At 52.8% G+C, this 26665-nt stretch overlaps 2 protein-coding genes across 5 annotated transcripts in view; one reads left to right on the top strand and one right to left on the bottom strand.

Annotated features, from left to right (window-relative positions):
* The window catches only part of SNRPB (small nuclear ribonucleoprotein polypeptides B and B1), a 128395-nt gene that overhangs the window by 82776 nt on the left and 18954 nt on the right, over nt 1-26665 (top strand). The window lies entirely within an intron of this gene.
* On the bottom strand, nt 894-18358 carry LOC310680514 (protein-glutamine gamma-glutamyltransferase E-like). Of its 4 annotated transcripts, none has more exons than XM_083447213.1 (15): nt 17934-18358; nt 17268-17346; nt 16342-16465; nt 14392-14565; nt 13525-13767; nt 11566-11684; nt 9582-9710; nt 9272-9452; nt 9044-9179; nt 7368-7471; nt 7051-7293; nt 4676-4996; nt 3044-3201; nt 1390-1514; nt 894-1144 (listed from the first exon to the last, which is right to left on the bottom strand). In XM_083447213.1, the coding sequence occupies exons 3-15, from the start codon at nt 16346-16348 to the stop codon at nt 985-987; spliced, it is 2100 nt and encodes a 699-aa protein (XP_083303339.1). In that variant the 5' UTR covers nt 16349-16465; nt 17268-17346; nt 17934-18358; the 3' UTR covers nt 894-984. The 4 variants fall into 4 exon arrangements, with proteins under 4 accessions (XP_083303339.1, XP_083303341.1, XP_083303340.1 ...); XM_083447215.1 differs by having other exon boundaries at nt 16342-16458; XM_083447214.1 differs by lacking the exon at nt 17934-18358 and adding an exon at nt 17783-17917.

The following is a 26665-nucleotide window of genomic DNA, read 5'->3' as shown; positions in this document are numbered from 1 at the left end:
ATTGAGGCAAGGGGACCCTCTTCTCTTAGGCTGAATCGGGGCGTGGGGTGGGGTGGCAATATTGTGGTCCCAGCAAGGGCCCTGAGAGGGGAGGGAGTTGGATGGCGGCTGGAGCGAGGCAAGACCGAGGAGCCTGTCTGGCCTCTGGGGAGACCACGCTGGGAACAAAGGGTTCACTCCTGAGGCCTGGGCAGCGGAAGCCAGAGGGAGGCCCCTCCAGTGGGGCTCCTGGAGGCTCTTCATCTGCTTCCAGGGCCCAGCTAGTGTGACCTGCCCTTTGGCAAAAGCTGCTGCAATTCAGCCAGGAAGAAGAGCACCCCAGCCCTGGAAGAGATCACTGTGTGAATGCCCCCTCCTCCCCATGACCAAGCAGATTTCGCAAGATGCACCTAGCGCGCCTTCTTAGCTGACCATTTGCTAGGAGGTGGTTCTGTGCCTTGGAGAGGCCCAAGTGGTGCAATTTGACCCAGTTTCTGAGCACATCAGCGCATACCAGTCTGCCCAAAGATCCCTACAAGAGGTGGTGGAGGAGGAGGAAGAGCTGTCATGTGGAGGATGGAGCAAGCTTGTTTCCTGCTGCTCCAGAGGGGAGGACCAGAACCAAGGGATACAAATGGCAAGAAAGGAGACTCCAATTCAACATCAGGAAGAGGGCAAGAGCCCTGGGAAGGTGGTGGCCTCTCCTGCCTTGGAGGCTGTGAAGCAGAGGTTGGCTGGCCATCGGTCAGGGATGCTTTAGTGGAGATTCTGGCATTGCGGGGGCTTGGACTGGATGACCCTTGAGACCCCTTCCAAATCTATAATTTGATGACTGAAGGAGCAGGAGACGTTCCTCACCCCACCCATGAGATGCGCATTAGCCATCCACCACCCCCTAGAAGAAATGCTGCCACTTTTCTGCCTGGGGAAAAAGCTTTTAATCATCATGCAGGAACAGGACAGTCACACACACACCCTTTCGCCACCGCAGCCCCTTGCCCCGGATCACATGGACCCGGCCGGGGCCACGTTCATGAGCACAAAGCCCTTGATGTGCTGGAACTTGTTGCAGGAGAAGTCGACGTGGAGCTGCATGGCCCCCGCGCTGCGTGGGGTGAACTCGAAGAAGATTTTGGACTTCTCTCCAGGTGCCAGCGCTGCCACACTGAAGGGAGAGAGAGAGAGTCACACACACATGCAAGGATGCAGCCCTGGAGTGACCAGCCAGAGGCCTGCAGGGGCTACGTCCTCCAAAGGGCCACGGCTGAACTGGTTCCACCTGCAGCTGGCTTGGCTTCTCAGAGGAGTCGCTTGGGTGGGACGTCGCCTCGCCTTCCCCTTGCCAGGCAGGAGAGTGGGCCAGCCAAGCTCCTCCCACTTGCTGGTTGCTCCTCCCCCCGCCAAACTTACTTGATCTTGACAGCTTGGCCCATCAGTGTCACCAGCAGCACACAGTTGTCCACTGGCTCTGGGAGAGGGTTGGCGTAGAAGATCTCCACGGTGGCCAGCTTGTTGGCTACGACGCTTGGAGGGGCCTGCAGCCAAGGAGAGGAGCTGCTCAGTCTCTGGGAACGCACTCTGCCCCAGCACTTATCCTGGCAGGCGCAGGGCTCCCTCATTCCGAGCAGAGCGACAGACCCAGGGGGCTTGCTGAGCCAGGGCCCCCTCCTCAGGCACAGCCACCACCTCTCCAGAGCTCCCCGTTCTTTCAAATACAGTCAAACGTTGTACCTCTTTAGGCCTTGGAATCGTTGCAAACAGGATACTCACAGCCACATTCCAAATTGGGTCAGGATCTCAGCAGGAGCAAAGGGTTGAGCTCTCCCCCCCCCCCCCCCATGATCCAGTTGCAGGGGGAACCCAACAGCCCCGCAAGGTTGCATCCAGCTTGGCCCTGAATGCCAACTGGGAGGCAGCTGCCTTGGGATAGTCAGGCTGCATCATTAACCCTTTGGGGCTCACCACCTCCTCCCCAAGCTCCCTTATGAGCTGCTGCATTCTGGGATGGCATCCCATGATGCAACAGGGCTGAACCAGGATGGGGAGGTGAGGCAGGGTTTGCAGGTACTGCAGTATGGACTTGGGGCCAGATGAGGGGAGACAGGGGACTGGCTGCCCCCTCCCATTGCCCAAGGACAGGGTCTGTGCTGATGCGGCTCCAAACTCAGCCCCTCTTATTTGGGGTCTTGAGGCTAGAAGAAGCCTCTCAACTTGGACTTGCATCTTCATTGCCATATGAACATCAGAAGCACTGGATCAGGCCAGTGGCCCATCCATTCCAGCATCCTCTTCTCACAGGAGCCAACCAGATGCCTCTACTGGGAGCCCGGCAAGCAGGACCCGGGCGCAGGAGCCCCTCTCCCCCCCTCCCCCCGCAGTCTCCAGCACCTGGGATTCGGAAGCCTTGCTGCCTCCAACTGTGGAGGACGGGCAGAGCGATCTTGACTGGTAGCCCTCAGTTGCCCCATCATCCTCCAATAATTTGTCCCATCCTCTTCCAAAGCCATCCCTGCCTCAAGTGGGAGGGAGTTCCACAGTTTAACTCTGCACTACATGAAGGAGGACTTTCTTTCATCTGTCCTCAATCTTCCCACCATCAAGTTAGCCGCAGCAGCAGTGATTAAAATCACTTGTGGGTGTAAAAAAGAAAAATGGTGTAAAAAAAAAATTACAAAGATGGAAGTAATCTACATTAGACACAACAATACAGTAAGAGTAAATTTTTTGAGGTCTTAGAACAAAGGAAGGAAGTCAATATGTGTATATGTATGTAATGAGATATGGTTTTTTTCTGTAGATGTCTGCTTTTTCGTTTTTGTTTCCTTTGCTTTTTTTCTTTCTCTTTTTTGTATGTTTCATTCTTTTTTGTTTGTATAGTACTATTTTGGACTTAATGTCTGTAATTTTTGTTATGATTCTACATTGAAAATAAAAAAGTAAAAAATAAAATAAAATAAAATAAAATCACTTGTGGGTGGGGGGCTGCGGTTCCAGGACGGGGGACCAGCAGGGAGCGGGGCATTCCTTCTTGGCTGCAGCCCTTGAGTGCAGAGGGGCTCCTTACCGTGATGGAGACGTTCTGGGTCTCCAGGGTGATGGCCTTCTCCACCAGCAGCTTCACGCCGTCCACAACGTCACATAAGGCCGTGACCAAGAGCTTCTTGTCGTCCGTCAGGGATGCCCCATAGTGGCCGTACGTGATCCGCAGTGGGAGGTGCTTCTCTGAAAGGCAGAGGCGTGGGGGGAGTCAGGATCCTTTCCTCAGAGGCAACCCACCACCACCCAGCCTCCTGCCCCCTGAACTTGTTCCTTGCAAGAGGGGAGGTCCTGCTCCATGGATTCAGCCCAGCGATGACCGCAACTCTTCCCGTCCCTTTTCCAGGGCCGCCTCTGCAGCGGAAGGTGCAGCTTCCAGAGGGAAGCAGCTTGGAGGACATCCCTCCTCCTCCTCCTCCTCCTCCTCTCTTGGGAGCCCCCAAAGGGCAGAACATTCCCAGCCAGGACCCCCTTGGCTGGAAGGCCACCACCCAGCCTCCTGCCCCCTGAACTTGTTCCTTGCAAGAGGGGAGGTCCTCCTCCATGGATTCAGCCCAGCGATGACCACAACTCTTCCCGCCCCTTTTCCAGGGCCGCCTCTGCAGCGGAAGGTGCAGCTTCCAGAGGGAAGCAGCTTGGAGGACATCCCTCCTCCTCCTCCTCCTCCTCCTCCCTTGGGAGCCCCCAAAGGGCAGAACATTCCCAGCCAGGACCCCCTTGGCTGGAAGGCCAGAGCTTAGAGCATGAAAGAAGATGCAGACCTCCCTCAGCCGGCTGAAGACTGACCTCTTTGCCTGACCCACAAAGCGAGACCCTTGTTTATGGCTCCAAACACCCCTATCTCGTTTGTCTTTCTAAGATCTTCTGTGCTTTATAGAGTTCAGACTGTATTTTTGATTTAACGATACTGCTTAGGTTTTTTTATTTAAAAAAATTGCAGACTGCTTAGATATTTTGAAACATCAAGTGATCTATAAATGCTTTTAAATGGACAAGACAAGCAAGCAAACAAATCCTGGGCCTCCAGTTTAGCTCTCCAGCTTGCCAAGTGAGAGCAGCCTGCCTTGGCCCTCCTCGGCTGGGGGGGGGGGGACGGCCCAGGCGCTGGGGCTCCCTCCAGACATGCTGCTCCAGTTGGCCCCTGCCATTGCCTTCCTGTGCTGGCTTCCCTTCCCTGCTCCACTCCAGACCCCAAGGGCAGGTACAGACTCACCTGAGCTGGGCTTCCTTCCTTTGCTGGCTCCCTGACGGTGATGCTTGGAGGCCTGGGCCTCAGAGGACCACCCCCCCACCTGGTCCAGGGGGCTCTGGCTTTGACAGTGGGGCTGTGGGTGCTCCTGCCCGGAGACCTGCTCTTGGCCCTGGTCTCATGATGGGCCCTGCACAGCATTTCTACTGCTGGGCTGCATTTCTCCGCAGCTGCCTCTAGTGGGAGCCTTGCAAGAGCCTCGTGTCTGGAAGCCCCAGGGGGCCATTGCAGAGTGGGGTGGGGGTGCCAGAAGGTGGAGCGGGTGGGGGCCCCTGTGCCCGCAAAGGGCAGCCCAGTCAGTACCACTCCTGGATGGCAGCAGAAGCTGTGTAGATCCACCCAGCAGACAACCCCTGTTCTCCCTCCCTGCCTGGATGGGCTTTGAGACACGGAGCAGGGGAGGCCACTTACCTTCCTTGTTGCCAAGGCTGACAGTCATCACTTCCTTCAGGATCTCTCTGATGGCCGTCCGGGTGTACAGGACAGTCGAGACGCTCAGGTTGACAGTTATGGTCTTGGGCTCCGGGGCCAAGTTGGCCAGGGTGAGGATGAGGTTGATGTCCTTGCCAAGGATGGGCGGCTGGGCCAGCTTGAACTTCCCAAAGAGCCCGGGGTGCGTGATGAGTTCGGAGGCGGAGGCGTCCTCGGTGGTGCTCATGCGGCTCTCGCTGGGCGTGGACCCATACATCTGGGAGCAGGCCTTGCGGTAGATGTTTCTCTCCTCAGCAGAGCCTGCAAGGAAAGGAAGGGAGCGGTCAGCCTCCAGTTCCAAGCCCCCCTGCCAAAATGCAGGCCTCCAGCTCACCTCCAGATCTTTAGGTCTAGTCTGACACACTGCCCACCTGCTGTGCCCCTTTTCTGCCAGCGCACATGGAAGGAACACCTGCAGGAATGGCGTTGCGGGAAATGACCTGACTCGGCTGGTGCTTCCTGCTGCACATAGCCTCCCTGGTCTAGCTGGGCGGGCGAGTGGGAGACAAATAGCACTGGCCCTTTGAGCAGTTGAAAGCAGTTGACCAATTGACTGGCCCAAAAATAAAAAGCTTGTTCATCCTATTGCGCGAGTATCTAGGTGGCCCCTCTTCTGATGCTCTTAAGATGGACTAGTGGTCTAACTCAGAACAGAGCACCTTCCAGAGCTCCTACATGGGCTGCTTTAGGATGTCCAATGGACACAGGTGAGGGTGGGAGTGATCATCTGGCAGAAGCCCAAGGAACGCTGGCAGGTTTCCAGCACGTGGAGCTGGGCCCGGAGCCAAGGGCTGGGGCTCCTCATCCCAAGAGAATGTACACGGAGCACATTCCAGAGTCCAGGCAGCAGCTGCACGCGGCAGGGAGGGCAGGTGTGCCTGAGGACGTATGGGGTGCTGTGAATGCAGAGAGGGCCGCACGGAGTCAGACTCAGAGCCCCAGAAGTTGCCTTCTGCAGAGTTAAAGCCCAGCACAGGGCGGTTGGCTCTGCTGGCACCCACAGGGGGCCTCGGGGAGGGGCGTGGGGGGGCGCCTCAGGATCCCCAGCTGTTCTCTCCAGTGCCAAGCAGCAGCACCTTCTGCGCACACAGCATGTGCTTCCTTCCTTCCCAAATGCTGCTTCCAGCCAGAAATCCTGAGACTGAGGGAAAGCAGGCAGAGCACAGGCAGGAAGGTTTCCATGTGGGACGGGGGAAGAGCCTCTGCCAGCGGGTGTCCCAAACACTCCCTGGCGTTCTGGCGGGGGGAGCGGCCAAGGGTGCAGGTGCCTCTGTGGGCTCTCCCAGCCCCTCATTCTGCCTCCAGCTGTGGCCAACCAAATGCACCTTCCCGGAAGGGCGTGTTGTTGCCTGACTATCTGGTATGCAGAAGTCTTCTCCCGCTGAGCATGGAGTCTCCATTTTGCGCCTCCTCGTCATGGCCACTGACAGACCCCCTCCTCCCTGGGAGTTTCGCCACCTCCGCTATGATTGCTGCCTTTGAGAAAGGATTCTCTTTTCTCTGTTCTAGAAGGGAAAGGGATTGCTGGGGGAGGGCGGTGGGCTGGCACGAGGCAGAGAGACTCCCCTCTGTTCTCTCTGTCGGCAGCTATTCATAATTTTACGCACCTGCTGTGCATCTCCTGCTTGTCATTTGCTCCACGGTCAAGAACTGGGGCCTCCTTCAGACCGGCAGGATCCAGCCCCTCCACAAAGGTGGTCCTACTGGCCCTGATTGGCCTTCTGAATACCAGCTGCTGGGACTCCCAGGAGGGGAGAGGACGGGGCTCTTGTGCTCAGGTCCTGCTTGGGGGTTTCCCATGGGGCATCTGTTTGGCTGTTTGGACTAGGTGCCCCCCCTTTGGAGGGCTGCTTCAGCAAGGTAGTTTTAAGTTCTTATTGTAACACTCATTCCCATATGGAGCAGGGTGTGTGTGTGGACAGACTAGATGTCCTTCAAGGTCCCTTTCAAATTTGCGATTCGGCAATGGAGTTTAAACACTGGCATTGTGATTTTGGTGGTTGTCCTTTTTCTCCCTTTCCTAGTTGATAATCTTTTGGTCTTGCTTTCTAGTACAATGGCAAAGTTTGCATCCTGGGGGGTCACAGCTGATGACAAGTTGTCCCACCCTGCATCGATTTGCCCTTACTGATACTCCGTTGAACCTGCCATTCTGCCACCCAGTTTGAAGAGACCGCCTGTATGCTAATTTGGTGGCCTCCATGCTGGCCTGCCCGGTGGTGGCTTCTGCCTCTCCCCGCCCAGTGTGAGATCAGAAATGGGGAAAGAGGGGAGGCCAGCCAGAAGGGGCTGGTCCAGGAGGGAAGGGGACTCACCTTCTGGGTACTTGTAGTTGTTGGTGATGTCCACCCGATAGTTGCTGCCCACGGCTTTGGTGCTGATGTGGCTGCCGATGGACGTCGTGTCGCAATAGACCCTGACTTGCCTCCCGTCGGGATAGATGACCCATCGGTTGATATCGGCGTTCACCTCGGAGAAGACGAATCCCGTGTCGTAGTTCAGCCGCACGTCTCCTTGCTTGACAGCCAGGACAGAGGCCGGTCCACATTGGTAGATCCCTGGAAGGAAAGCGGGATGCAGCAGCTGCTCTGGAAGGCGACCAGGGTGGGGTGGGGGCCGGAGAGGGCCTTACCTTGGCTTTTCTCCTGGGGGGTTCCGTCTACCACCTGCCACCCGCAGTAGGCATTCCCCAGATCCCTCCGAGTGAACCAGCATTCATTCCAGACATGGTAATCCCTGAAGGGGGGAAGGAACAGAGAAGGAGATAGGAAGCTGCCTTATACAGAGTCAGACCACGGGCTCATCTAGCTCAGCACTGTCCACACTTCCTGGCAGCAGCTCTCCCGGGTTTCAGGCCAAGTTCTCTCCTGCCCGCCCTGGAGGTGCTGGGGATAGAACTGGGCACCTGCTGCATGTGAGGCAGATGCTTTGGCCCTGCTGAGCTGTGTCCCTTCCCCTGAAGGCGCTGCAGGCTCGCCTGAAGAGGGGGCGGCACGAGGCAGAGCCAGGGCTCTCCCCACGCAGCTTCTATACAACACGAACCTCATGCACAGATGGCAAGCCAATGGGCTGAGCTCACAAGGAGGGGGGTGGCAGGGGTGCCAACTTGAATAAAATATGGGGAGGGGCAAGTAAGCCCTTCCCCACATTATCACATGAGGCGGGTCGTGGACACCATTTGAATGGCAATGCCATATGTTCTAGGGTGGCTGAAGGGATCTCGGCCCCTAGGAGTTGGCTGCCCCAGAGCCCAGAGGCCGAAAGGCAGGCAGGGAGGTCCTGTCTGGGGGCTTTTGGCCAAATCCGCTCAAACTGGTCAGCAATGGGTCCTCTGGGACCTTTAGGGGGAATCTTTCCTGGCCGGTTGGTGATTATTGGTAAACATGATGTTTATTCCCCCTCCCATGTTTTAATATTGCTTTATAATGGAGCCATATTTAGCTATCATAAGGGTCTCCCAAATAGACAAAGAAGCAGGGCAAAGACAGGGGGATGAATGAAACCAATGGCTGCTCCTGGCATGATAACGGGCTGCCTAGCCAAGCCAAGTGACCTGGGCTCTGCCCTTGTTGATCTTGGACTGGATGAGCGAAGAGGTCTCCCTGAGCCATAACTGCCTCTGCAAACAGGACGGTGAGCAGCATTGCTTGCCCAAGGGGCGTTTGCCTTGGCTCCCTCCACCTTCCAGCTCTCCTGGGAAGTGACTCCTCTTCCCCGAAGAGCTGGGGAGGGAGAAATGGCCCCTGGGCCAAAACAGTCCCCGCCCCCCCCCCCCACGGGAGCCCAGGCTGAGGAGGGCACGTTGGGCTTTGCCAGAATCCTGGCCCAAGATCTGGCATTCCTCTGACAGTTCCATTGCCTGTAGGGGGCTGATCCCCAGAGCCAAACACAGACATGAATAGACTCATAGAAGTGTAGAGTTGGAAGGGATCGTAAGGGTCATCTAGACCAACCCACTCCCCAGCAATGCAGGAATCTCAGCTAACGCATCTCTGACAGGTGGCTACCCAACCCCTCCTTTAAAACTTCCCATGAAGGTGGTGGAGAATTGAGGTTAAGATTGGAAATGTGAGAAATGGAGAGAAGCCCCAGATATCCGTTGCCTGTCTCCAGGGCCTGGCAAGACTGGCCCCCGGTGGGGGGAGCTTTAGTTGAGATTCCTGCATTGCGCAGGGTTGGAACAGATGCCCCTCAGGGTCCCCTCTCACTCTACAGTTCTGAGATTCTATGAAGGGAATCCTGGGATCGAGCATCCCAAGGGCCCCCGCCCTCCTCCCCGCCCACCAGAGGCCGGACAGGCGCATTTACCAAACGGAGTCTTGTCCCCTCTTGATGCTCTTCCCAGAGGGGTCGTAGTATTTGTCGATGCTGAAGTTCGTGTCTGCGTCGTGGGCGGAATTGAAGTTGGTGACCAGACGGGTCGGGATGCCCAGGCACCTCAGGACTGCGAAAGAGGGGAGAGAGGGGCCGGTGGGTCTGGGCTCTGCTCGGCGCCCGGACCCCCATTTCTTCCTCCGCTTTGCCACCAGAGCCTACCTGTGCCGCCCACCCCGGCGAAGACCCAGCACTGGCCGTACTGGACCGGCCGGAAGTTGTCCTGCGCCCACTTTCTGAGGATGGCCACGCTGCCGTCCCACCGAGAGGGGTTCTCGTGGTGGGCAAACTCCTCGCTCCACTTGCCCTCCAGCACCCCGTTGTCGTTGTCGTTCCCGTTGACCTAAAGCGCCAGGGAGGCGGAACGGGAGGAGCAGGCGGGTGAGGGGGACCCGGGAGCTGGGGAGGGCTTTCAGGCTCCCTGAAGGATCTCCCCCCACCTGGGATCAAGTGGCAGAGGGCTTGCGCTTACCATGGAGCTGATCACCCGGCCCACGTAGCGAGGGTCGCTCCTGCGCGACGTGTCCCCACCTGGGTCCTGGCGATGATAGAGGCTCAGATCCAGCAGCATCAGGGCCAGGTTGAGCATGTTATCTTGGAACTGCAAGGCAGAAAGGAAGGTCCTCTAAACTAAGCGCCAGGAAGCAGAGGAGCATCCACACAGAGACAAATACACGCAGTCACCCAGGGTCCGATCAGCACCCAGCCAAGGTGCACTCCAGTTGGGGCAAGAGGTGGAGAGGGAAAGATGGGCCCTCAGACTGGGGCAAGTTAGAACCAGAGGTTCTTCTTATGCACATGAAGATGCAGAAGTACCAACTGGTTCCAGGGCAAGTGGGGACCCCCAGCGCTCCGCAGCCAGCAGGAGCACCTGCCGCTCCTCTGCTCATTCTCTGTGATACAGATTATATGAGGCCTCAGCCCAGCATCCTCTGAGCAGAACCATCTCCATGCCATGGGGCACAGATGGAACTGGGCTCAGTGGCTGCCTCCCTCTTTTCTACCTTCGGCCCCTGACACTGGGAGGGAATACCCGAGAATGCTGACCCCAAGAGAGTCTTGTCTTGTTCTGCTCCTGGTGGTGGCAGGAACCATTCCCTTCCACCATGCAATGCACTCTCTAGCTTGGGCTACACACACAGTCACAGAACATGTGGACAACCTTCAGCAGGTGTGAAATTGGCAGTCCAACCTAAAAAGTGCAGGTTCCTGCTAGCTAGCGGGAGAAGGGGCTAAGACTACAGAGCTCTATTGCTGACAGCTAAGGATCAAGACCATAGAAATGCAATTGGTAGAGAGGGCTTTGTGTGATGTCATTTCCCCTCCTCTCCCAGAGAAGAAGGAGCATATAGTACTTCCTGCTCCTCTCTCTCTCTTCCTTTGACCAGCGATGGGTGCAGACCTGCCTCCCTTGCTCCAGCTCAGAAAAGTAAATAGAAGTGACTTGCTTGCATAGTCTTTACTGCTCCTGTCTAAAGTAAGTGAATCTTATTATTAAGCTTACCTTCCAAGCTGTTGCCTGGTTCTTTATGAAGCAGGGTAAGAAAGGGGAGCCAGCTTACTTCATAGCTGGACTTGCTCAAAACAAGGTTCTACAGCCTAATTGATTTGATTTATTATAATTCCTATGTTTTTAAATTTTCTGCCACGCATGGGGTGATTTTGCTTAAAAATGGAAAGCGTAATGTTGGTGGTCAACAAAAGAGGTTTAAAGACTCTCTCACTGCAAATCTTAAAAAAATGTAGTATAAACACTGACAACTGGGAAACACTGGCCCATGAGCGCTCCAGTTGGAGAACAGCCTTGACCAAAGGTGTCATGGGCTTTGAAGACACTCGAACTCAGGACACAAGGGAGAAACATGCTAAGAAGAAGGCACGCTTGGCAAACCATCACCATGATCAACTCCCACCCAGAAACCTACGTCCCCACTGTGGAAGGACATGTGGATCTAGAATTGGCCTCCACAGTCACCTACGGACACACTGTTAAGACCGTGTTCATGGAAGACAATCTGACTTGGCTACTGCCAAAGAAGAAGAATATTTTGAAACCCTGTTCAACCCCCACACGTGGGTGCCTACATGGATAAATTACAATTAATATCTCTTCTCCTACCTATTAAGGCTCATCCCACTCGACGGTGACTGTGCAGCCATACAGCAATGGCCTAGGAAGCTGCTCTCCTCAACCTCCCCATGACCCCATTTCCCAGGACTACTTGCCCTGCTTATCCTCCCATGAATGTTTCCATCGCTCTGAGGATCCAGGCAGAGGAAAATGCTGCCTCCCCTCCCTTACCATCACTTCCTCTCCTGGCCACCTCTCCATCTTAAGGCTACAAGGGCACCGCTGCTGTCCCCCTGGCAGGGGCGGTGGAACCCCAATCCCAGAGATATAGGGCCAGCAGCAGAGCTGGTGCTTTGAAGGCCAGGAGCAAGACCTTAACACTGACCTGCCCGTAGTACCATCCTCGCGCTTCGATATAGTTGGCGTTTCCCACGAAGATGATCCCATTTTCGTTCAGAACGTATTCTTGCCTCTCGCTTTCATCTGCCATGTAGACAAGGTCTCCTGTTGGGCGGAGGCAAGAGGTTGGCATTGGGTGCTTCAAGTAAAGCTGGATTGGACTTTGAACAACCAAGTGGCAAGGGGTAAATGCCCCCCTCAAATGTCTTTGGGGGCCTCCAGCTTTGCTCTAAAATTAGAACTTGATCATATAAATCAGTTTCCCCCTGGTGTGTGCTGGGCAACAGTTGCTTGGAAAATAATTATTTTGCTAAATAGAACATCCTTGCAAATGTAAGTTTATGAAAGAGCTGGATTGCAAGAGAGGAGATTCCAGAAAAAAGAACTTTCTGGGGGTAAGAGCTATTCAAGAGTGGAACAGACTCCTTGGGAAGGTGGTGGTCGGATGCTCTGACTGTGCTCCTGCATTGCGGAGGGTTGGACTAGTGGACCCTTGCGGTCTGTTCCAACAATACAGTTTTATTATTTTGTGGTTCTTGCATAGACACTGCAGACCATGGCTGTGACCCTGAAGGTCAGAGACCCTGCCCCAGGGGATGGGGACACTCGACAACTGAGAGGGAGAGCTTTCCAGCTGAGCAGTGCAAAGGAGCCTGGGCAAAAGGGTCACATCCTGCTCTGCTTGGGCAGTGAGAGGGGAGCCCCCTCCCTGCCATGTCCCTGCCCCACATGGAGCTTTTTTGCTGAGCCCCATCATTGCTCCTGCCTCCTTGGGCCAAAAGAAGGAGCTGCCATGGAGCTTCCCAAGCCGACCGTTTTGCAGCAAGGGATTTCCTAGCCCTTGGCTCCCTTCCAAGAAAAACCTGGCATCCTCTGGGGTCTCCCAGCCTGGCGTGGGCAAGTTCCAGGACCCTCCAAGGCCAGGGATTTGGCCTGGCTCGAGGCAGCCCCCCCCCCAGCATCTGTCCTAGGAGGGGAGGGCTGTCAGCTAGGCCTTGCAAAGCCAGTGGGACCATGTTACCCCCTTCCCTATCCTTTGGGGGTGGGGTAGTGCAACCACTAGGCTGCTTGGTGGGGGGGGGCCTTGAAAGGGGCCCATGGAAATGGGGGGGGGGCTCCCCTGTGTAGCTGCTGCTGCTGTAGCAAAGGGCTCTGGCTGCTGCTTGCTCTGCTGACGCATGGAAGGGGCAAGTCAGGACTCGGTCGGACGCAGCAGCAGTCAGATCTGCAGGTGCTTCTGGGAGGCTCACTGGGCCAACGTTCTTCTGGGCAAAGAGGGATCTGGCCTCCTGCCCAGCTGTGCTGGATCTTGCCCTTCTTCTTTCAGCCACGTTCCCATTTTTAGCTAGTCCTGAGTGCTGAGTTTCCACCGCCCAGCTGGATGATGGATGAGCAGCCCAGAGGCCCTGGGTGATGCAACCAGAAGAACAGGAGGAGAGTCCCTGGGAGGCAGGGAGGGAGGGAGGGAGAGGGGAGGCCTCCTCCTCCTTCTGCTGCTGTTGTGAAGCACACTTGGCCCCATGTGCTGCGGGGGGGGGGGGGAGACTCTGTCTCCAGGACCACCATTACAAACTCTTGCAGCATCAGCCCGGTCCATCACCAGCCGGTCAGTAGAGCATTGCTGTGCCCCAGTCAGGCTTCTGGGTCAGGCATCTCATGGCCCAGATGCCAACATCTGGGATGGGGAGGAGGTCTGTGCAAGGCTTCTGCTTTGAGCTACAAATAAGCCCAAAGCCCCCTCCAATTCTCTGAGTCTATGATTCCCTGCCTGCTTGCTTGGGAAGCTGTCCTAAGGCGCAGAGCTGTGGTGCGGAAGGGAGTCACGTGGCACCAACGGCATTGTCTGCCTGTCAACCCTCAGCAGAAACACCCCTGTGGGGCAGAGGCCCATCCCAAGGGCGGCAGCAGGGCCTGCGCAGGCAGGCAGGCAGGAGGAGCATCTTACCTTGGCACCAAGGGTTAAAGAGCAGGACAAACTGCCCCAGGAAGCGGGCATAGGCCTGGTTGCCACACATCATCTGCAGGCTCAGCTTGTAGCGGCCGATGGCAGCGGTGGGGGGGCTGGCCAGGGTGAAGTTGGCGCAGTTGCCATTGATGGAGCTGAGCATGGCACTCCAGGACCCTCCAGTCAGGGCGCTGGAGACGGGGAAGACGGCCCGGGTGTGCTGGGACTCCGAAGGGGCTCTCCCTGCCAGAGGGAACAGAGGCAAAGGCAAAGCTGTCGTTGGAGGTGACTCATACCTGTGAGAGGCGACCCAAGCGGCAACGTTCTCCCTGAAGGGTTTGGTCAGCATGAGGATCCAGCCAGCTGGCCAACCTGATTCCAACCTCTGGACGCAGGCACTGCACAGACCTCCTGGGACAGGAGTGTTGGTGCGTGTGTGCGCCCGCACTGGACCCGGTCTCTTCCGCGCCACAGAACAGCTCCTGTGGTGGTGGTGCCATCTTGGCTTCCCACCAGAGAGAACTCTGTGGAGGGCATAATGTTGCACAGGGCAAGCCAGGGGTCTTTGGCAGCACCTTAAAGATGGACAAGCTTCTTGTGGGAGAGAGATGTTTGCATGCAGGGGTAGGATGGTGGGAAAGAGAAACCCCGCGGTCAAAAAGGTCTTGGGAGGCAAGAGGCCCAGGAGATCTGCCGCTTCCATGTGCAGAGGCCAAAGGTGCGCAAGGACCGAAGGGGAGCAGAGGTGCCATCCCGGAGGCGCCTTTTTGTCCTGCAGCCAGAGATCAGGCCAAGAGGTGCCCATGCGAGTGATGCCAGCTGGCCATGAAGGAGGACGGGGGGGAACAGTGGTGGGGGCGGCCTTACCTGTCTCTACAACGAAAGCAAAGCTGTCCCCGGACTGAAGGGGTCTATTGAAGTAGACGGTCAGCAAGAAGCCCTGCCCCCGGCGTACAGCCAGCTCCGAGCAGGCAAAGCGGCTGGTGTGGTGGGCCGGGCCATTGGCCGGGATTTGCCAGCTCAGCTGTGTTGGTGTCAGATCTGTGGAACAGCATAAGGTGAGTCTGGAAGGGGCCTGCCTGGGCCAGTGGAGCCTGGCCTGACTCTGCTCTCCCCCAGCCAGCCAGACGCAGCTGCTGCTCGTCCACCTTCACGTCTCCAAGCCTTCTCCTAAGCAGACTCTGCTTCTTGGGTGGCCGCAACAGGTGCAATATCCGTGCTGACCAGAGCAGCTATCGTCAGTTATTTAGTAACACACCTACATCCCATTCTCCAGGTAAGTTTCTTCAACCCATCTTACAATATCCAATTAAATCAATGTCACAAAATATGAAAACTGCAACAGAAAAGGAAAAGGGGAGAGGGCAGCATCAAATGAAAAGTCAAGATTGTGTGTGAAAGTGATGAAGGGGGGCGGGATGTATAACATCAATCAATCATCACAGATTAGGAAGCAGCATGGGCGTGGGCGCCAGCCAGGGAAGGAGCTGCGTGTCTCCCGACAGGGACATCAAAGAGGAAGAGGCCTTGCCTTCATTAGACACACAAGGTGATTTGCAACAAGGACAAAACACCCTGACGCCGGGCAGCCCTTGCCACCCAAGTGCAGAGGAGCTCAGCAGAGCTGAGGGACTCCCTTTCCAAGGCAGCTCCCTGCAGTCCCAGCCGAGGGGCTGGAGGGGGCTGCTGCTCCTGCGTCCTTGGGATTTCCAGCACCACCATCACCAGGACAGCACAGGGTAGAAGTCAGTGCCAAGACTGAGTCTCCATGCCCCAGTCCAGAGAGAGCGTTCTAGAGTTGCCCAGAATCCAGCTGGTGCTTTGGGGATGGAGCGGGAAGCAGCTGCTTCCGGGTTTTTGCTCTCTAGACTTGGCAGATCTGAACCTGAAGGATGAAGTGAGAAGGATGAGTCACCATTAAAGGGAGGGAGGGAGGGAGATCAAAGACTCAGTTGCTCCCATTGCGGTGAGACCAGGAAATGCTCTCAGGTGTTCCAGGCATTAAATGCCAGGCAGGCAGAACCTGCCCTAACATTGGGGATACGTGGCTGTTGGGTCTTCATGCGCCACTTGCTGCCCAGTTCTTTCACAGGTGTTAATGCCAATGGCGGGGGGTGCTGGGTACTCAGTTTTGCAGTTCCCACCTGGGTTAGACCAGATCAGGACAAAGTTCAAAGCGGCAGGCGCACGTACACACACACACACCCACACCCCATGACTGTTTGGTTAAGGAGCCTCAAGGAGGGTTGTAGTGGGAGGCCAACCAGAGCAGGACTCTGAGGGGTTTGGAAGGGCTACCTGCTGATGGGCTTTTGGTGGAGGATTGTTGCAAACCACTCAAATGCTATTTATGAAGAGCAATGTATTAATATTTTCTACTCATAAATACATGAAGTGGAGAGATGGAAGAAGAGGCTGGTGCAGGAACTCCAGGATGCTCAAGAATGCGCTGCATCCATCCACTCAGAGCAGATTGCCACCTTGAGAGGAAGAGCCATCACTTGGGACCTTCAAGACCCTCTTGCACCCTGAGGGTGAAGCTGCTGGGGAAGAGCAGCACCCCATTTCTCCTGGCACCCAGAAACTCACCATCTCTTCCTTGGAAGGCCCCAGGCAGCTGGGCTGGACCCCTTGGATGTGGGAGACAGCAAATGCACAGTTGCCTTGTGTTCTTCCGAGGACTCCAGTCTCAGCAGAGCAACAAGCCAAAGGCCACCAAAGAGAAAGCTCCCTCCCTCCCTAGCAAGGACCACAGCATGGAGGCTGCAGGGCAGAGAGCAGAGCTGGCCGGGGCAGGTGCCACCATCCCAAACTCACCTCCCATCCTTGAGTCTTGTCTTCTTCAGCACGGCCAGGAGCTCCTACTGCACATTCCTCGCCGCTCTCCTGCTGTCCGCTGAGCCAGGTGTGATGTGAGGATGTTTCCGCTGATCCCTAAAAACTACCCAGGTGCAATTAGCCAGATCCTGTAATCGGTGGCAGCGCAAGGGCAATTTTCCTCTCCAGTGGGAGGAGAAGGCATCCTTGTTTACTCAGAGGAAGTGCATTCACTTGCTTGCGCAGGGATGACATGCAGGACTTCCTACATGGAATTCCAAGGTGAGGAGTCACCCCCAGAGGCGAGGAAACAGGTGGGAAGGGAGAGAAACTGCAGGAGGAAGAGAGAGCCTCTCTCCCCACACCCTTCCATTAGGCAGAGCCCTTCATTGCACAAGCCCAGCCACCTCCCATTTCCCAATGGGGTTCCTGCCTGTGTGCGGACCTCCCTTTGGCCTCCTGCCCTTCCCCCAGGAAGCTGGCATGGCCCCATTTGCTCCTCACAAGGTAACTGTGCTTCCAGCACTGCAGGGGGTTGGACTAGACGACCCTTTGGGTCTCTCGCCAATCTACAGTTCTGCTCCAAGGGCCTCTTGAGGCAGCTTCAGCTGAGAGGGAGGGAAGGAGGGGCTGCTAGGCTGCGTTGGCAGTAGCCTTGCTTAACCAGAGAGAGACCCAAAGCCACCAAGTGAGTTCCATGGCTGAGAAGGGGCTGACCATCCCCAGGGACTCTTGCAGAAACCCACCGCTGGCTCGCTTGGGCCTCTTGCACAATGCCTCATTGGCATCGACGTTCTCCCCTCCCCATTTTTGTTTCTCCTGGGCTTGAGGTGGTACCTCAGACAGTGGAGGAGCCTTTCCTTCTCCTCAGATGAGCTTTACTGAGGTTTCTAGAAATTGTGTTTTGGCTGAGGAAAGTGAAGTACCTTTTGCCAGTGGAGTATTGATCTTCTCTGAAGGTCTCCAGTGGCCCTTGGTTGCTTTTCATCAAGAATGTCTTCCAGGCTTGGAATTCAAAAAGACTCCGTTAGGAAGATGTGAGACAAGAGCACCAGTCATCCTCTGGAGGGAAGATGTGGCTACGTCACCTCTCAGCAAGGCTTGTCTAACGGGTGAGATGGCCATGGCCAACCTGGGGTCAAAGCTTCCCCCACCCCACTGGGTGCCCCAAGGGGTGCTGAGCTCCCCCCTTCTCGATCTGCTGGGGACCTTCTTGGGGCCCTTCCTGAGTGCCTTCCATCCTCTCAGGTCCTCTCCATCACTGGTTGTCCAACCAGACATCCCCTTTTCCCTCATCTCTCAACAGACCTCACACCTTCCTTTGTCCTCTCAGGCTGATGCCTCCCCACCACACTACAGAGCCACAGAAGACAAGGAGCTGCACGGCCCCCTGCCCCACAGGCGCACCAGGGGAGCTTCACCTCCCCCTGCCCCATTTCACCTGAGAGCATGAAAGAGCCCTGTGGCTGGATCTGGCCAAAGGCTCACTCCCACAATGCCCATCAGCCTCTTGGGCGGGAGCTGCCCCTGGGCCACCTCTCTCAGTCTGGCTTCCTCTGGGGGCAGCTCCTGCTTCCTACCGTGGCACCTACTCCTTGTGCTGCTGCTGCTGCGATGCCTGGGGAACCACCTGCCACTGCCTCCTCTTGCTGCTCAGGCAGTCTCAGGCGGTGGCGTTGCCTCGGTCGTGCTTCACTCACTCCACCCCTTCATTACAAGCCACGGTGCCGGGTGTTTGATCCCCGCTTCCTCCCAGCTCTGGGCTCCTGCAAACTACCTGCTCTGAGCCTTTTGCCTGCTCAAGAACTTGACCTCCACACCTTTACTGCTGACAGCCATGCTTGTCCCAGCCCAGAATTCCCAGCCCAGGCATTCTCCCCGCTGTGTGCAGATCCGTATCTGCCTGGCTTGACTTTCCAGTTTGGAGATTCATCTGCTGAACTGCAACTTTGTCCTTGTTTGCTTCCTGGATTCTTCACCGGGAATCATCACAAGCCCAGCCTGAACTCCATGATGGCTTCTGGAAGTCTGCCACAGGGCTGGAGTTGAGCAACGCTGTTGCCACTTCCCCGCCCAACTTAATGGTCCTGATGTTGCTCAATGTCCTACTCAGGAGGAAGTAGCCTGCTCCAAAGCCTTCTTTGTGAATCACAGAATGCTGGGAAGATGTCTGAGGCTGTTGCTCTGCTTAATTTCCCCTCAGCATCCTCCTCCACCCCAGCTGAGCACTTCCAGCTCCCTTCCTCTTCTTTGGAAGGCTTCTGCTTCTGCACCACCTGCAGTTACAGGGATCCGCCTTCTCCCCACCTTGCGCCCCTGCAATGGGCAGATGCCTGACATGGTTGCCTTACTCTTCTCCTGCTGCTGCACGTTCAGAGCATGTACAGAGGCATTTCCCAGGGGATGGACAGCAAGCACACAGGTCCACAACAACACCCATTCGGAGCCTTATATCCAAAAAATCAGCTTTATGCTGCTACTACTACTACTACTACTACTAAAGACCCTGATGTTGGGAAAGATGGAGGGCACAAGGAGAAGGGGACGACAGAGGACGAGATGGTGGGACAGTGTTCTCGAAGCTACCAGCATGAGTCTGACCAAACTGCGGGAGGCAGTGGAAGAGAGGAGTGCCTGGCGTGCTCTGGTCCAGGGGGTCATGAAGAAGTGGACACGACTGAACGACAACAACAACAACTACTACTGCTACTACTAATTATTTTTATTATTTTTATTTCATACCCAACCTTTCCCCCCTGACAAGGACTTAAGGCTGCTTACAGATAAAATAAGAACAGCTAAAAATATAGGGGAAATCGTTTTTTTAAAATAAGCATTAATAAAATTTTGTACACACAGTCACATAACAGAAGATCATTACAATCAAAACAGCCCGGTGCCAAGCAGTCTGTTCCCCAGAGCCTGTCGCAACGAGAAGCTCTCCCCCTGCTGGTGGAAGAGCAACAAGAAGGGAGCCAGCCTGACTTCTCCAGGCAGCGAGTTCCAAAGTTGCCTCTCTTCCAAGCTAAGCAGATTTGTTTTCCCGAAGCTGCTGGTTTGGGCCATGTTTGTTGCAACTGCAAACTCTTGTTTTACTGTAACTTAGAAGTGTTTTCCTGTACGTAAACTTTTTTGTCTATCTTACTAAAAAAGCTGTGTGGTTTGTTCTCTGCAGTGGAAAGGTCAGAAGACCACAAATAAAAGTGGTAAAAGGTATGATTGCCTTGTTTCTAAGCTTTATTAAGTGTTTTACTCTGTTACAGAGTCTTCACAGCCTGTTTACTTTTGCATTTTGTTGTTGTTGTTTAGTCGTTCAGTCGTGTCCGACTCTTCGTGACCCCATGGACCAGAGCACGCCAGGCACTCCTGTCTTCCACTGCCACCCGCAGTTTGGTCAAACTCATGCTGGTAGCTTCGAGAACACTGTCCAACCATCTCGTCCTCTGTCGTCCCCTTCTCCTTGTGCCCTCCATCTTTCCCAGCATCAGGGTCTTTTCCAGGGAGTCTTCTCTTCTCATGAGGTGGCCAAAGTATTGGAGTCTCAGCTTCACAATCTGTCCTTCCAGTGAGCACTCAGGGCTGATTTCCTTAAGAATGGATGCGTTTGATCTTCTTGCAGTCCATGGGACTCTCAAGAGTTTCCTCCAGCGCCATAATTCAAAAGCGTCAATTCTTCGGCGATCAGCCTTCTTTATGGTCCAGCTCTCACTTCCATACATCACTACTGGGAAAACCATAGCTTTTATTATACGGACCTTTGTTGGCAAGGTGATGTCTCTACTTTTTAAAATGCTGTCTAGGTTTGTCATTGCTTTCCTCCCAAGAAGCAGGCGTCTCTTAATTTCGTGACTGCTGTCACCATCTGCAGTGATCATGGAGCCCAAGAAAGTAAAATCTCTCACTGACTCCATTTCTTCCCCTTCTATTTGCCAGGAGTTTGCATTTTAGCCTGCAGATTTAACCCTCAATCCATCTCCCACAACCATGGCTGAGAAAGCCCCCTCCCCCACCCCACCAAGGGTGCCTGTGAAGGTGGCAGGACCAAGAGAAGGGCTGTTTTATGTGAAGGGATATGACACTTCTGATAGCTTGCACCTGAGCTGTGCAGGGCTTTTTATCTTATAGCCAGCCCTTTGAAAAGAGATCTTTCATTAGTTGAAAATTGGATCTTATTTGTTTACCAGAAGCACGTATTAGGGAAAACAATATTAAATATTTGTTTCAAAAAAATTTAGCTGAGGAAATTGTCTGCAGAACTGAAGAAAAAAATGGGGTTATTCTACATGTACATAGGCATTCCAATTTTGCTCAAAACTGATGAGCAAGGTAGATATGTTTTTTCCCCCATATAATTTTTATTAACAAACCAATCAGATCACATTAATTCCAAATTACAAAACCAAATTTTTAAATTTTTGTTGGGGGTACCCATGCTTCGAGCTCAGAAAGGGATCCAAACATCTCTCTTGCTGCTGCTTTAATCTTCACAGTTCTGTCCAATCTTCTCTCTATTATTTTCTTCATCTTCTTGTTGTTATCGTATATTCCTTTCTTTGTGACCTCTGATAGTCTCCACAAGCGGGTTAAAAACAAACGTTGTTATATCCTGTGTGGGTTGTCCGTTCCTCCAAGAGCCATATTCAAACAGACAGACGCCATTTCAACTCTATGATACAACGCATTCTTAAAGTCTGCCCATTAATCCTCACAAGCCTGTCACTCTCTCCTCAAACTTCTTAGGGGGTTCTGCCAGGTCAAACTCACATTCCGATATAATAACAAAGCCCCTCATTCCGTCCCGTTCCAAAGCAAGGTAGATATGTTGGGGTGGAAGTTAGCATCCAAAGGAATAAAACTGTGGTTTTAGGCATTTATGCCCCAAATGAAGACAAATCAATATTTTATAAATGATTTATGGAAAAGTTGGTGGGTTTTTCATATGAAAGTTGGTGCGTTATGGGAGATTGGAATGGAGTGGTCTTCACAATACAGGCTAGAGCTTCAGAGAAAAATACTAAAACTTCCTAGGGTAAGGTACCTAAACATTTTTTTAAAAAAATGATGGATAATTTGGAACTTGTTGATATCTGGCGAGATAAAATGGAGATGTAAAGCAATTTATATATTTCAGCAAAAGACACAGATCTTTCTCAAGAACAGACATGATATGGTGGACAGACACCGGATACTTGGGTGCATAAAGCTGACATATAGTTAAAAAGGGAAATCCTGGGGTGCAGGCTGACTCTGCTGCCCAGCTCCTTGGGGTGCCGCTCCCCGTGGGTCCCTCCAGTCAGTAAAGAAGGAATTTCCAGCCCAGTTTAAAAACCAAAACTGCGCCAGTAGACCCAATCTTTAGTGTTGCCTCAAGGTTCAAACACACAAAGGGTAGGAACCCCAACCATGGGTTGCATGTGAGATTGTCTTCCATGAACACAGTCTGAACAGTTAGTCCGTAAGTGACTGTGGAGGCCAATTCTGGACCCACACATTCTTCCACAGTGGGGACATTGGTTTCCGGGTGGGAGTTCATCATGGTGTGGATTTGCCAAGCGTGCCTTCCTCTTAGTGTGTTTCTCCCTTGTGTCCTGAGTTCGAGTGTCTCCAAAGCCCATGACACCTTTGGTAAAGGCTGTTCTCCAATTGGAGTGCTCACAGGCCAATGTTTCCCAGTTGTTGGTGTTTATACTACTTTTTAAAGATTTACCTTGAAAGAGTCTTTAAACTTCTTTTGTTGACCACCAGCATTATGTTTTCCATTCTTAAATTTGGAATAGAGTGGTTGCTTTGGAAGACGATAATCAGGCATCCGCACAACTTGACCAGTCCAACGAAGTTGATGTTGAAGAATCATTGCTTCGATACTGTTGATCTTTCCCTCTTCCAGTACGCTGGTATTAGTTTGCCTGTCTTCCCAAGTGATGTGTTAATTTTTTGGGAGACACTGTTGATGGAATCTTTCAAAAAGTTGGAGATGGCGTTTATAAGTGGTCCATGTTTCACAAGCATACAGTAAGGTTCTAGTACAATAGCTTTGTAAACAAGCATTTTGGTTTCCCTGCGAATGTCCTGGTCCTCAAACACTCTGCACTTCAATCAGGAGAAAGTTGCACTTTCAGGCGATGCTGGATTTCGGCATCAATGTTGGCCCTTGTGGAAAGATAACTGCCACGGTAAGAGAAGTGATTGACACTTTCCACCACTGAGGTCGCTTTGTGGTGGTGCAGAGGGATTGTTTTGTGCTTGTTGGTGCAGCACTTTGGTTTTTTGGATGTTGGGCGATAGGCCAAGCTTCTTGTAAGCTTCTGCGAATACATTTAGGATGGTTTGGTAGTCATCCTCTGAATGTACACACATTACGTTGAACAAAAATTAGAATTAGAACAAAAGAGGGAGCTTTGGGGTTTTAGGTTTATGTTGCGTTTGTGCAAACAGTGTAGGGGAACGCTCAGGCTCATCATCCTGACTCGAGGCCATGGTACCACTTCTGGGGTGTCACAATCCCCCCCTCCAGCTTTAACACTACCAAAGACTTTCTCAATCATAATCCAGTTATTATGACTTTCAACAGGAAAAAAATGTTTGTGTAGAGACTTATTACAACAAGAAAAGGTTGTACAAGACTGCAAACAGAAGTTAAAATATTTATTGGGAATAATTTAGACAAAGTCATAGAGATGCAAACAGTTTGGGATTCAATTAAGCTTTCATAAGAGGCTATTTCATACAACATACAGTTGAAATCAAAATTATTCAACTCCCTTTGCAAATCAGGTTTATTATCAAAAATTACAGACTTCCGGCTGTTTGCAATGAGCAAATCAAACAAAAGCAATTGAAATAGCTCAACACAATGGATGCTTCAAGTGGTTTCCCTCCAATTCATCTGAAATTGCAACTTATACTGGCTTCTCCAGTCTCACTATCATTCAACCCCCTGAATAGAATCCCTCACAACAGCACAAATACAACTGGTGTTGATTAGTTGCACCAGGTGTGCTTGAGCTGGAACACCTGAGATACCTGAACTGGCTAGGGGTTTGCTGAGTATCAAATGTGGCTGCAAGTCAGAAATAGCACTATGTCAAGAGAATACAAGAATGTAAGAGAATAGATCACTCCCCTTCCCATACAAGAAGACACCAAAGGCACTGAATGGGAGCTTGAGTTGAGAGTCTTGCATTGCAGGGGGTTGGACTAGATCAGCCTGGGGGAATCCCTCCCAACTCTATAATGCTATGATTCTAATTAGAAAAAGATTATGGAACTTTATTTCAATACATGATTACAGCTGTGAGACTTTTATACGCAGAAAGATGGAAAGATTCATCATTACCTACCATGGAGGAATGGTTGTTAAAATTATTGGATTTAGCTGAGATGGTGAAGTAGACATGTTGAATCAGAGAAAAATATTGTCAATATTTACTCAAGATTGGACATTCCTTATAGACTTTTTGCATTAAAAAGAAAGTGACCTTATAATATAATATTGAGGATTGAAAATGATATTGGTGGAATTCTGGGAATTATTTTGGAATGGATTCTTTGAACAATTTTCTATATATAGCTGACAGACAAAGAATCAGAAGTTATCATTTTCTTTACTTTCTTTCTTTTCTTTTTTGTTTGTGCTTTTGTTTAGATTAGTTTTTTATCTTTTATGTTGACCTTTGAATTCGTTTTCAGACTTTAATAACATCTATTTTAAAAAAGAAAAACTTGTTTGCATTGAATTGCCCTTGCCCCTTCCCTCCCCATTCCCATCCAGGGCATTCCTACTTCATTTCCAAAGCTGCATCCATGCCCTGTTTGCCACAAGCTGTATCAATTCTGTAAAGGTATAGGTAAAGGTACCCCTGCCCGTACGGGCCAGTCTTGACAGACTCTAGGGTTGTGCGCCCATCTCACTCAAGAGGCCGGGGGCCAGCGCTGTCCGGAGACACTTCCGGGTCACGTGGACAGCGTGACATCGCTGCTCTGGCGAGCCAGAGCTGCACACGGAAACGCCGTTTACCTTCCCGCTAGTCAGTGGTCCCTATTTATCTACTTGCACCTGGGAGTGCTTTCGAACTGCTAGGTTGGCAGGCGCTGGGACCGAACAACGGGAGCGCACCCCGCCGCGGGGATTCGAACTGCCGACCTTTCGATCGGCAAGCCCTAGGCGCTGAGGCTTTTACCACAGCGCCACCCGCGTCTTCTCTCAAACCAGTTTCTGTCCAGTTAGGAAACTGGATGAGGAGCAAGTGGTGCCGTGAACAGCAGTGGCGCAGGCAAAGATGGAAGGGGGTGGGGGAGTGTCCAAAGGGGTCGTGTGCTTCATTGGGTAAAGACATCCCCACCCCACCCCCTCTCTGGTGCAAACAACTGCTCTGTGCTTCAGTGTAGCCAGGAGGAGGGATGACCTCACTGCATGCCAAGCTGTTATTGTGAACATCCTCTCAGTTTGGAGAGTTCCTCACAGTCTTTGTTTCAACCACCCTGAGCAAGTTGTGGGAAATTGTAGTCAAGCTTAGTGCACAATGCATGAAATGGTTAAGACCACAGAATTGTATTCCTAGACTCATCTAGCTCAGCCCCCTCACCTGGAAGGAAGTTTCCTCCTTTGTTCAGTCATGAGAACTCACTGAGATAGAATGGGCCAGAGTTTGCTCACTATCAGCTCAAACCATGTGCTTAGAGCTATTTCACTATATTTTGTCACCCAAGATTTCTGCTGCATCTCCCACAGGGCATGTTTTCAGAAAGACTGGTCCAGCGCACTACTAGTGAAATGCTCAGTTTATCTAACATTCAACCACAAAGGGGTTCCAGCCTAAACACCCTTTCCACATTTGCAGTCCTGTCCCATCTCCTGTCTTCGTTGTACTCCTATGAAATACAACTTGGACTCAGAAACCCCTCCAGGAGAAAGCGGAATGAGGAATAACCTCTGCTTTCTGGCCTCACCAGTCATCTTGGAAACCAGGGAGCCAGAGAGCAAGAAAATAAACTGGAAGGGGAGCATGATGCTCAAACCACATTTGGGGCGCCTGCAAATTACAGGGACAGGCAGGTGTTTTGCCTTAGGCAACCTCGGTCTTGCACAGATCAATTTCATTAATGATGGTAATTTTCAGCATAAGTAGTTTATGTATGAACCAGAACCACAACAAGGAGCATTGAGAAACTCTCATGCCAAGGGTTATCCTTCTGCAGCTTCTGTTTTCAGGGTTCTGTTATTCTCCTTCATTCTGCAATTTTTCTGGGGAAACTCATCTTTACTGCCAGCTTCCCAATGGGAGAAGTTTTGTCTTTTTTCTGCTTTTGGTCCTACTTTGGTGTTACCCTCTGGACTGCCAATCCCAGCGTCATAACTGCAGGTGAGGGGGAAGCAGGTGCCCCAGTGAGGATTTTTCTTTTGAACATCACGAGAGCTGGAAGACAAATCCTCAGAGATGCCCTTCCCCCAAAGCCCTTGGGCCTCCTTGAGAGGAAGGGGGAGAGGAGCTGACAAGGATTAGTCTTGGACGTCTTCCTTCTTGCACAGGCCCTGGGTTGGGGCTCGCCTCAGTGGGCTTGGGGCATTTCACCCCTGGCTTTTATTCCTCTGCAGGCAAAGGCAGAGGTGAGAGTCTTGGACTGGGGCAGTGGGACACCGATCCATTGGGGCTCAGAGTGCCACGGAGGGGGTGAGCCACCATGCATCTTTCCTCGGGGAGCTGCTCTGCCAGAGCTGCCCTGATGGAGGCCATCACAGCCAAGGGGATCCAGTGGCGCTTCCCTGGCTGGGCCACCCACAGAGCAAATCTCCTTGCCACACCTGCCCAAGGCGGCTCATTGGGAAACTGCTGAAGATGCAGGGGGCCAGCAGGACGCCTGCGGAGCCTGAGCAAGAAAGAGAACCCCACTGCAGCCTGCCTGGCCCAGCTGCGGGTGGGGAACAGAACAGGGTGTGGTGGGGCACAGGTCTGCTTGCCTCAGCTGAAAAAGTGTGGGCGATTAGCAGCCAAACAAAACAAAAGCCTATTCTTGCTAGTTAGCATGAGAAGGGGCTAAGATCACAGAGCAGTACTGCTGAGGGCAGAGACTCAGACCATAGAAATACAATTAGTTAGAGAGGGCTCTCTCTGAGGCTTAGAATAAAAATTGCCAGTAGCACCTTAGAGACCAACTAAGTTTGTTCTGGGTAGAAGTTTTTGTGTGCATGTACAAACTTAGTTGGTCACTAAGGTGCTACTGGACAATTTTTTAATTTATTTTGACTGCGTCAGACCAACACGACTCCCTACCTGAATCTGAGGGTTAGGGTTAGGTTGGCAGTCCAACCTAAAAAGTGCAGGTT

Source organism: Podarcis tiliguerta, assembly GCF_965153285.1.
Source record: "Podarcis tiliguerta genome assembly, chromosome: 6".
NCBI classification, from domain to species: domain Eukaryota; kingdom Metazoa; phylum Chordata; class Lepidosauria; order Squamata; family Lacertidae; genus Podarcis; species Podarcis tiliguerta.
This window is presented reverse-complemented; position numbering and strand designations above follow the sequence as displayed.